The sequence below is a fragment of the Rana temporaria genome, chromosome 4 (genome assembly GCF_905171775.1).
Source record: "Rana temporaria chromosome 4, aRanTem1.1, whole genome shotgun sequence".
Taxonomy (NCBI): domain Eukaryota; kingdom Metazoa; phylum Chordata; class Amphibia; order Anura; family Ranidae; genus Rana; species Rana temporaria.
In genome coordinates this window covers 474,046,078-474,058,008 of record NC_053492.1, presented here as the reverse complement: position 1 = coordinate 474,058,008, position 11,931 = coordinate 474,046,078, and the positions used below count along the sequence as shown (strand labels likewise).

The 11,931-nt window shown below is 49.9% G+C and overlaps 1 protein-coding gene across 1 annotated transcript in view; it reads left to right on the top strand.

Annotated features, from left to right (window-relative positions):
* The window catches only part of DAAM2 (dishevelled associated activator of morphogenesis 2), a 308,732-nt gene that overhangs the window by 75,495 nt on the left and 221,306 nt on the right, over positions 1–11,931 (top strand). The window contains exon 2 of the mRNA XM_040351813.1: positions 6,836–7,038. Coding sequence (XP_040207747.1) covers positions 6,865–7,038 — 174 coding nt within the window. The 5' untranslated portion in view covers positions 6,836–6,864. The remainder of the gene's footprint in view (positions 1–6,835; positions 7,039–11,931) is intronic.

Genomic DNA, 11,931 nt, shown 5'->3' with positions numbered 1-11,931 from the left:
CCCATCATTGCTGCCAGTGGGAGGAATAGTGCCCCATCACTGGTGTCAGTGGGAGGAATAGTGCCCCATCATTGGTGTCAGTGGGAGGAATAGTGCCCCATCATTTCTGCCAGTGGGAGGAATAGTGTCCCATTATTGGTATCAGTGGGAGGAATAGTGCCCCATCACTGGTGTCAGTGGGAGGATTAGTGCCCCATCACTGGTGTCAGTGGGAGGAATAGTGCCCCATCATTGGTGTCAGTGGGAGGAATAGTGCCCCATCATTTCTGCCAGTGGGAGGAATAGTGTCCCATTATTGGTATCAGTGGGAGGAATAGTGCCCCATCATTGGTGTCAGTGGGAGGAATAGTGTCCCATCATTGGTGTCAGTGGGAGGAATAGTGCCCCATCATTGGTATCAGTGGGAGGAATAGTGTCCCATCATTGGTGTCAGTGGGAGGAATAGTGTCCCATCATTGGTATCAGTGGGAGGAATAGTGCCCCATCATTGGTATCAGTGGGAGGAATAGGGCCCTAGGGGTGGATAAAGGTAAACAAAGGGCCACACCCGGCCCAGGGGCCGCTGTTTGGAGATCACTACACAAGTATAAATGTCGCTCTCTGTCCTGTAGTGATGTCACGCAATTTATTGGGTCCACAATGTTAACTTTACTTGTTTTTTGAGCAGTTTCTTCTGATTTTACCGAAAAACAAGCGAGTGTATGCGGGGCCCCTGGGAAAGGTGTACTCGGGGCCCCTGGGAAAGGTGTACTCGGGGCCCCTGGGAAAGGTGTACTTCGGGGCCCCTGGGAAAGGTGTACTCGGGGGCCCTGGGAAAGGTGTACTTCGGGGGCCCTGGGAAAGGTGTACTTCGGGGCCCCTGGGAAAGGTGTACTTTGGGGCCCCTGGGAAAGGTGTACTTCGGGGGCCCCTGGGAAAGGTGTACTTCGGGGGTCCTGGGAAAGGTGTACTTCAGGGCCCCTGGGAAAGGTGTACTTCGGGGGCCCTGGGAAAGGTGTACTCGGGGGCCCTGGGAAAGGTGTACTTCGGGGCCCCTGGGAAAGGTGTACTTCGGGGGGCCCTGGGAAAGGTGTACTTCGGGGCCCCTGGGAAAGGTGTACTTCGGGGCCCCTGGGAAAGGTGTACTTCGGGGGCCCCTGGGAAAGGTGTACTTCGGGGGCCCCTGGGAAAGGTGTACTTCGGGGGCCCCTGGGAAAGGTGTACTTCGGGGCCCCTGGGAAAGGTGTACTTCGGGGCCCCTGGGAAAGGTGTACTTCGGGGGCCCCTGGGAAAGGTGTACTTCGGGGCCCCTGGGAAAGGTGTACTTCGGGGGCCCTGGGAAAGGTGTACTCGGGGGCCCTGGGAAAGGTGTACTTCGGGGCCCCTGGGAAAGGTGTACTTCGGGGGGCCCTGGGAAAGGTGTACTTCGGGGCCCCTGGGAAAGGTGTACTTCGGGGGCCCCTGGGAAAGGTGTACTTCGGGGCCCCTGGGAAAGGTGTACTTCGGGGGCCCCTGGGAAAGGTGTACTTGGGGGCCCCTGGGAAAGGTGTACTTCGGGGCCCCTGGGAAAGGTGTACTTCGGGGGCCCCTGGGAAAGGTGTACTTCGGGGCCCCTGGGAAAGGTGTACTTCGGGGGCCCCTGGGAAAGGTGTACTTCGGGGCCCCTGGGAAAGGTGTACTTCGGGGGCCCCTGGGAAAGGTGTACTTTGGGGCCCCTGGGAAAGGTGTACTTCGGGGCCCCTGGGAAAGGTGTACTTCGGGGCCCCTGGGAAAGGTGTACTCGGGGGCCCTGGGAAAGGATCGCTGATTGAAAAGATGTTTCTTTTGGCCGGCTGTATAATAAAATGGGTTTTATTTAAATTCTTATTTGTTCAGTAAACAGTGCGAGGAGTAATGAGCGCCGACCCATAGCAACCCGTCTGTGTCCTCCGCGCTGAAGGACGATCGTTTTCGCACGCGGTTGTTTGCTCGCTCTGCTCATCATATAGTACACACTTAGGCCCAGATTCTGAAAGGGCTTACGACGGCGCAGCGCCATGTACGCCGTCGTAAGTCCTAATCTGGGCCGTCGTATCTATGCGCCCGATTCTTAGAATCAGTTACGCATAGATAACCATTAGATCCGGCAGGCGTAAGGCTCTTACGCTGTCGGATCTTAAATGCTATTTTTTTTTCGCCGCTAACTGTCGCCTTCGTAGTTTTCCCGATCGAGTATGCAAATTAGCAAAATACGCGAATTCCCGAACGTACACGCGGTCGACGCAGTGAAGTTACGACGTTTACGTTAGATTTGCGACGCGTAAAGTTGCCCCTGCTATATGAGGGGCAACCAATGTTAAGTATGGCCGTCGTTCCCGCGTCGAAATTTAAAAATTTACGTCGTTTGCGTAAGTCGCCCGTGAATGGCGCTGGACGCCATTTACGTTAACGTCGAAACCAATGACGTCCTTGCGACGTCATTTCGCACAATGCACGTCGGGAAATTTTAGGGACGGCGCATTCGCAGTACGATCGGCGTGGGAAGGCGCCTAATTTAAATGATCCACGCCCCCCTACCCGGATCATTTGAATTAGGCGGGCTTGCGCCGGAGGATTTACGCTACAAAGCCGCAACGTTACAGGCAAGTTCTTTGTGAATAAAGCACTTGCCTGTAAAACTTGCGGCGGCGTAACGTAAATGAGATACGTTACGCCGCCACATTTTTACGCAAATCTACCAGAATCTGGGCCTTAGTGACATTTTTGTCCTTTTTATATTGGAACCATTATATAAACACATTTTTGCTATTAAAGTGTAACTAAAGGCAATGCTTTTTTGTAAAAAAAAACACAGATTTTTACATACTGTCCCTGGTTTTACTGAGCCTGGCAACCCTGATGGGGCCCCCTAGTGGCATGGGGCCCTCGGGCAGTGCCCGAGAGTCCCAATGGTCAGTTCGCCCCTGTAGGCTGCGCTTCGCTCCAGCTTGTCGTGGGAGGTGTCGGGCCGTTGCTTCTCCTCCCAGCCGAACAGGAAGTGGGTCCTGAGACCCGATTGGCCCGGGAGCCCTAAGACTCCGGGCCAATCGGGTCTCAGGACCCGCTTCCTGATTGGCCGGCAGGAGAAGTAGGAAGCCATTAGTGAATATTAAAGCGGGGGTTTACCCAAAAATACATTTTTAACATTACATTCAGCCGAGTTGTCCTAATGACAACCGGCTATTTTTTTTTTTTTCCCGTACATACCGTATTTTCACCGCCGCTTCCGGGTATGGTCTGCGGGACAGGGCTTGACGTATTTTCACCGCCGCTTCCGGGTGTGTCTTCCGGGTGCGCACCGACGTTCGGCTTCTTTCGGCAACTCGTGACGCGCTGTATGCGACGGTCGGAAGCCTGTCAGTCAGATAGGAACGCCCAGTCCCAGAGAAGACATACCTAGAAGCGGCGGTGAAAATACGGTATTTACGGGAATAAAAAAAAAACAATAGGCGATTGTCATTAGGACAACTCGGCTGAATGTAATGTTAAAAATGTATTTTGAACCTCCGCTTTAATGTCACACAATTGGATGGGCTCGGGGCGCAGTGTTCTGCGCCCCGAGCCCACCCTTTTTTTAAGCCAATTAGAGCTTCAGGCTCTAATCATGTGCTTACATTTTTTTATTAAATCCTTGCGTCCGGTGCCCTGCATGGAGATTAGGGGCCGGGCGTAGGGGGGTGGCGCCCCTAATGGAGCGGCCACCACTGGTTGTAATTCCTGTCCAATTTTTCTTTTTTTTTTTGCCATTTGTGTCCCATTGGGGAGATTTCCTTTCACTTCCTGTCCCATAGCCACACCAGGAAGTGAGAGGAAATATCTCCAAAGTGAGGGAAACCCCCATTGGAAGATTTTCCCTCTCTTCCTGCTTACGCCTAGGAAACCCAGCGCAGTTTTGGGCGGAAGTGCTTTGTGAATTCCATGCTTGCCTCTCTGCGCTGCTTTGGCGTAGCGTAAAGGAGATACGCTACGCCAGCAAAAATGTGTGCCGCTGTCTGTGAATCCGGGCCAAAGTATCAGTCGCTGAGCTGTGCAGTCATTGGACAGAAAGTATCAGTCGCTGAGCTGTGCAGTCATTGGATAGAAAGTCTCAGTCGCTGAGCTGTGCCGTCATTGGATAGAAAGTCTCAGTCGCTGAGCTGTGCCGTCATTGGATAGAAAGTCTCAGTCGCTGAGCTGTGCCGTCATTGGATAGAAAGTCTCAGTCGCTGAGCTGTGCAGTCATTGGATGGAAAGTATCAGTCGCTGAGCTGTGCAGTCATTGGATGCAAAGGGCCAGATTCACGTAGAAGTGCGGCGGCGTAACGTATCGTAGATACATTACACCGCCGCAACTTTTCATCGCAAGTGCCTGATTCACCAAGCACTTGCGATGAAATCCTATGCCGGTGGCCTCCGGCGCAAGGCGGGCCAATTTAAATGGGCGTGTACCATTTAAATTAGGCGCGCTCCCGCACAGGACCTACTGCGCATGCTCCGTTTCTTAACTCCCGCCGTGCTTTGCGCGCCGTGACGTCATTTTTTTCGAATGGCGACGCGTGTAGCGTAATTCCGTATTCCCGGGCGGCTTACGCAAACAACGTTATTTTTTAAATTTCGACGCGGGAACGACGGCCATACTTTATATAGCAATACGATTGCTGCGTAAAGTTAAGGCACAAAAAAAAACAACTAACTTTGCGACGGGAAACTAGACTAGCGGCGACGTAGCGAACACGAAAATCCATCGGGAATCGCCGTAACTCCTAATTTGCATACCCGACGCTGGTTTACGACGCAAACTCCCCCCAGCGGCGGCCGCTGTATTGCATCCTAAGATCCGACAGTGTAAAACAATTACACCTGTCAGATCTTAGGGATATCTATGCGTAACTGATTCTATGAATCAGCCGCATAGATAGAAACAGAGATACGGCGGAGTATCAGGAGAAACGCCGTTGTATCTCATTTGTGAATCTGGCCCTAAGTATCAGTCGCTGAGCTGTGCAGTCATTGGATAGAAAGTCGCAGTCGCTGAGCTGTGCAGTCATTGGATAGAAAGTCTCAGTCGCAGTCGCTGAGCTGTGCAGTCATTGGATAGAAAGTCTCAGTCGCAGTCGCTGAGCTGTGCAGTCATTGGATAGAAAGTCTCAGTCGCTGAGCTGTGCAGTCATTGGATAGAAAGTCTCAGTCGCAGTCGCTGAGCTGTGCAGTCATTGGATAGAAAGTCTCAGTCGCTGAGCTGTGCAGTCATTGGATAGAAAGTCTCAGTCGCTGAGCTGTGCAGTCATCGCTGTGATGGAGATCACATGAAGACGGATCATCTGATCAGACAGTGAAATGGAGTGAAGACAATTCTGAGCGTTCGCCGAGCCATCATCGCTGTCATCGTTCGTCTTCTGCAGCGACTCCCCGCCGAGCGCCGTGTCACGCAATGCAAAGCTTCACTGCAATGCTACTCTGGCTGACGCGTCCTTCATCCCCGACGGCCCTTAGTTCACGCTGATCAAAGCAATAAATATATACAGTACATCTAAAAAAATATATATATATATATACCGTATACTATGAATTGAGGAATAAATATATAAATCTCTATAAAGAGTACCTGTCACCTGTCCAATGCTATCACATAGAGGGCTCCTCAGGCTCCCTATAATAGCAGTAAAATAAATGTAAAAATGTACAAAATGTAAACCAAAGATTATAAAAAATACAAATAATAAAAAACATTTTTGAGGGGGGTTGTGTTTGGGGTTGTGTTTGTTTGTACTAAAATAAATTTTAGTGGGCCAGATTCCCGTACATCCTGCGGCGGCGTTGCGTAAGCTATTTACACTACGCCGCCACAACTTACAGGAGCAAGTGGCGTATTCTCCAAACACTTGCTCCGCAAGTTGCGGCGGCGTAGTGTAAATGGCCCGGCGTATGGCCGCGTAATTCAAAGGGGGCGGCTTGTATTCAAATTAAGCGCGCCCCCGCACCGATCGAACTGCGCATGCGCCGGGCGAAAAAAAAGCCCAGTGCGCATGCTCCAGCTCACGACGGAAAACGTCAATGACGCCGACGTGTGCGTCATTGACGTAAAGTCGTATTCGTGAACGACTTAGGAAAACGACGTAACCGACGGAAAAAGCCGACGTGGACCCGACGCCATACTTAACATGGCGGACTGGCGTAAGGTTACCCCTCATATACCAGGGGTAACCTTACGCTTACGGAAACGACGACGACGCGGCGCTAATTTGTTCGGGAATCGGCGTATCAGGCTCATTTGCATAGTCAAATGAGAACTGAACGTAAACGCCACCTAGCGTCCAGCGTCGCATTACATCTAAGATCCGACAGTGTAAGTCACTTACACCTGTCGGATCTTGGCCGTATCTATGAGAAGATGATTCTAGGAATCAGACGCATAGATACCCGGGGCCAAAAACAGAGATACGACGGTGTTTTCTGAGATACACCGTCATAACTCTTTTGAGAATCTGGCCCAGTGTAATTTGTCCTGAAAAATATGAGTTTGGTAAAGAACAAGTTTTTGCAACTGCCACCATTTTATTCTCCAGGGTCTCTGCTTTCAGAAAATATATACTTTTGGGGTTTCAGATTTTAACGTGTGCATAAAATAAAATAAAATTGCCTGGGTAGACAAGGGGTTAAGCTGACATTACAGACGGTCCATGGGATATGGAGTCCCTGGCTTTCCCTTCATGTTTATTCCATCTCTGATAAGGGCATGTCACTTCTAATGGAACGCAGGGTGGTATTGTTCCTTATGACAGCGTTGTTGTGACTCATAAAGCTCTGATTTTTTACTCTTGGATGAACTAACGTTGTGTCACTTTCCATCTTCTTGTAGATGATGATCAGCAGATAGCGGTGTACAGGATGACCATGGCTCCCCGGAAAAGGAATCGTCATGCTCTGGGATTCCTCTGCTGTTTCGGGGGCAGCGAACACCCCGAAATCAACCTCAAGGACAACAACCCGCTTCAGTTTGTGGAGTTTGCGGGGCCCATGCCGTCCGCCGATGAGCTCAACGCCCGCTTCTCCGAGCTGGTGGTAAGTGAACTGCCTTCATCACGTAGAGTCTGTAGAACTGTCGAGTGACTGCTGCCTGCCCTCCAAAAGTGATGGTGACTCCTCCCTATAATGTTCTCTATCAGTGACTGCCGCCTGCCCTCCATCAGTGACTCCTCCTAATAGTGTTGTTTATAAGTGACTGCCGCCTGCCCTCCAAAAGTGATGGTGACTCCTCCCTATAATGTTCTCTATCAGTGACTGCTGCCTGCCCCCCATCAGTGACTCCTCCTAATAATGTTGTTTATAAGTGACTGCCGCCTGCCCTCCATCAGTGACTCCTCCTTATAATGTTCTCTATCAGTGACTGCTGCCTGCCCTCCATCAGTGACTCCTCCTAATAATGTTCTCTATCAGTGACTGCCACCTGCCCTCCATCAGTGACTCCTCCTAATTATGTTCTCTATCAGTGACTGCCGCCTGCCCCCCATCAGTGACTCCTCCTAATAATGTTGTTTATAAGTGACTGCCGCCTGCCCTCCAAAAGTGACTCCTCCTAATAATGTTGTTTATAAGTGACTGCCGCCTGCCCTCCATCGGTGACCCCTCCTAATAATGTTGTTTATAAGTGACTGCCGCCTGCCCCCCATCAGTGACTCCTCCTGATAATGTTGTTTATAAGTGACTGCCGCCTGCCCTCCATCAGTGACTCCTCCTAATAATGTTGTTTATAAGTGACTGCCGCCTGCCCCCCATCAGTGACTCCTCCTAATAATGTTCTCTATCAGTGACTGCCGCCTGCCCTCCATCAGTGACTCCTCCTAATAATGTTGTTTATAAGTGACTGCTGCCTGCCCTCCAAAAGTGACTCCTCCTAATAATGTTGTTTATAAGTGACTGCCGCCTGCCCCCCATCAGTGACTCCTCCTAATAATGTTGTTTATAAGTGACTGCCGCCTGCCCTCCAACAGTGACTCCTCCTAATAATGTTGTTTATAAGTGACAGCCGCCTGCCCCCCATCAGTGACTCCTCCTAATAATGTTGTTTATAAGGGACTGCCGCCTGCCCTCCATCAGTGACTCCTCCTAATAATGTTGTTTATAAGTGACTGCCGCCTGCCCCCCATCAGTGACTCCTCCTAATAATGTTGTTTATAAGTGACTGCCGCCTGCCCCCCATCAGTGACTCCTCCTAATAATGTTGTTTATAAGTGACTGCCGCCTGCCCTCCAAAAGTGACTCCTCCTAATAATGTTGTTTATAAGTGACTGCTGCCTGCCCCCCATCAGTGACTCCTCCTAATAATGTTGTTTATAAGTGACTGCCGCCTGCCCTCCATCAGTGACTCCTCCTAATAATGTTGTTTATAAGTGACTGCCGCCTGCCCTCCAACAGTGACTCCTCCTAATAATGTTGTTTATAAGTGACTGCCGCCTGCCCTCCATCAGTGACTCCTCCTTATAATGTTGTTTATAAGTGACTGCCGCCTGCCCCCCATCAGTGACTCCTCCTTATAATGTTGTTTATAAGTGACTGCCGCCTGCCCTCCATCAGTGACTCCTCCTAATAATGTTGTTTATAAGTGACTGCCGCCTGTCCTCCATCAGTGATGGTGACTCCTCCTTATAATATTCTCTATAAGTGACTGCTGCCTGCCCTCCATCAGTGACTCCTCCTAATAATGTTGTTTATAAGTGACTGCCGCCTGCCCTCCATCAGTGATGGTGACTCCTCCTTATAATGTTCTCTATCAGCGACTGCTGCCTGCCCTCCATCAGTGACTCCTCCTAATAATGTTGTTTATAAGTGACTGCCGCCTGTACTCCATCAGTGACTCCTCCTAATAATGTTGTTTATAAGTGACTGCCGCCTGCCCTCCATCAGTGACTCCTCCTTATAATGTTCTCTATCAGTGACTGCTGCCTGCCCTCCATCAGTGACTCCTCCTAATAATGTTGTTTATAAGTGACTGCCGCCTGCCCTCCATCAGTGACTCCTCCTAATAATATTGTTTATAAGTGACTGCCGCCTGCCCCCCATCAGTGACTCCTCCTTATAATGTTCTCTATAAGAGACTGCTGCCTGCCCTCCAAAAGTGATGGTGACTCCTCCTAATAATGTTCTTTTTAAGTGACTGCCGCCTGCCCTCCATCGGTGACTCCTCCATATCATATTCTTTATACGTGACTGCCGCCTGCCCTCCATCGGTGACTCCTCCTTATCATATTCTTTATAAGTGACTGCCGCCTGCCCTCCATCGGTGACAGTGACCTCTCATTATAAGAAATAGGCTGCCCTAAGGCAGCTCACAATAACGCACGCCTCGGCGCATGTTAACGCATGCGCATTAATGCAACACAACGGAACACTTCAGTGTGAATGGCCCCCTAATGGTTGCTGTACTGAGAAAACCATAGGCTGCCATAATTCTGAAAATGTTGGTCGCCTGGCTGTCTCTCTCTGAAGTTTCTATGCTAGAACAGCTTAAAGTAGATATAAACCCTACATACACTCCAGCGCTGGCTGCACAGCATTTCTCAGGGCAGACATCCTGATGGTGGCCACAGTGGACCATGCCTGTGCAATGTGTGATGAAACGGCCTTTGGAAAGCCCCTGTGACAGGGTGACAACGCAGGAGCCCAATTAGGAGACAAAGACAAAACGTTGTCATAACAGGAAACTCATGGCAGGATTACCAGGGATATTAAAACCTGCAGATTTAAAAATATAAAAATGATGTTTGAAATGAATTCAAATAATTAAAATGAAGATTAACCACTTCAGCCCCGGACCATTTGGCTGGCCAAAGACCAAGCCACTTTTTACGATTCGGGCACTGCGTCGCTTTAACTGACAATTGCGCGGTCGTGCGACGTAGCTCCCAAACAAAATTGACGTCCTTTTTTTCCCACAAATAGAGATTTCTTTTGGTGGTAATTGATCACCTCTGCGGTTTTTATTTTTTGCGCTATAAACAAAAATAGAGCGACAATTTTCGAAAAAAAACAACATTTTTTTTAACTTTTTGCTATAATAAATATCCCCCAAAAATATATAAAAAAATAATAATTTTCCCTAGTTTAGGCCGATACGTATTCTACATATTTTCGGTAAAAAAAATCGCAATAAGCGTTTATTGATTGGTTTGCGCAAAAGTTATAGCGCCTAGAATGCGTAAATCAGCGAGATACGCCTATTCACGAACGTATGCTTGCCAGTCGCAATAAAGATACGCCGTTTACGTAAAGCGTTTTCAGGCCTAAAGATATTCCACCAAAAAGATGGCGCAGCCAATGTTAAGTATGGATGTCGGAACCGCGTTGAATTTTGACATTTTTACGTTGTTTGCGTAAGTCGTCCGTGAATGGGGCGTGAATGGGGCTGGCCGAAACCAATGCGTCGTAATTTGGAGCATGCGCACTGGGTTACGTCCACGGGGCGGCGCATGCGCCGTACGTTCAAAACGTCAATTACGTAAATTAACATAAAACACGCCCACCTCTTCCCAATTTGAATTAGGCGCGCTTATGCCGGCACATTTACGCTACGCCGCCGTAACTTAGGACGCAAGTGCTTTGTGAATACAGCACTTGCCTCTCTAACTTGCGGCGGCGTAACGTAAATGACATACATTACGCCCGCACAAAGTTACGCCGGCGTACGTGAATCTGGCTAGTTGTGTTTACACCGACATCTCCCCGTTCCTCAGCTCTGTGCGTTGGGGGGACGGGTTGTACATCAGGGGGGGGGGGGACTGTAAATAACACGGCTGTGGTTGGTGGGGAGGATCTGTGCCTGCCACCAGCTTATAATGCCGTCCTTGTTTGTCTGCCCGGACGGCGCCGGTGCCAGTATAGAGATGAGCTTTCATACTCATCCATCAGGGAACGGCGCTGTTCCCGGGCCGCAGACTTCATACTCCAGCAGGAGGCAATTAACCCAACCGTGACCTGAACTAAAACATTGCAGCGCGATGATCGCCTTATGATCGCCTTATGGGACTCCCCATTAAAGTGGACCTGTCAATCTCCGGGGGAAGCGAACATAAACACCTGACAGTGGACCTTCTGTTGGCCGTCCACAATATGGATGACTTAGGGGGTCACCACACACATTACATTCTGACCATATACAGTGGGCTGGATTCAGGTAGGAATTGCGCCCTCTTACGGAGGCGCAGCGTACCGTTTTAACGCTGCGCCTCCGTAAATTACCTGCGCTACGCTTCATTCATGAAGCAGTAGCTACGTAATTTGCGCGGGCGCTCCTTAAAAATGGCCGGCGTAAGCGCGCGTAATTTAAATGATCCCGTAGGGGGCGTGGATCATTTAAATTAGGCGCGTTCCCGCGCCGAACGTAGTGCGCATGCTCCGTCGGGAAACTTTCCCGACGTGCATTGCGGCAAATGACGTCGCAAGGACGTCATTTGCTTTAGTGTGAACGTAAATGGCGTCCAGCGCCATTCACGATTCACTTACGCAAACAACGTAAAATTTAAACCTTGCGACGCGGGAACGATGGGTATCCTTAGCATTGGCTGCCCCTGCTTTTAGCATGTGCAGCCTTACGCGAAACCCGACGTACGCAAACGACGTAAACTGCGTACGCAGGGCTCGCGTAACGTTGTGAATCGGCGTTAGTATGCAATTTGCATACTATACGCTGACCACAACGGGAACGCCGCCTAGCGACCTGCGTAAGAATGCAGCCTAAGATATGAGGGCATAAGAGCCTTATGCCAGTCATTTCTTAGGCTGCAGTCGGCGTAACGAGCTCTCTGAATCAGGAGAAGTCGTTACGTCGTTGCGCTGCATAACTATGGTTACGCAGACGCAATTGCTTACTGAATCTACCCCAGTGTACTCACAGCGCTTCACTTTTTCCACATTTTCTTATGTTGCAGCCTTATTCCAAAATGGATTAAATTCATTATT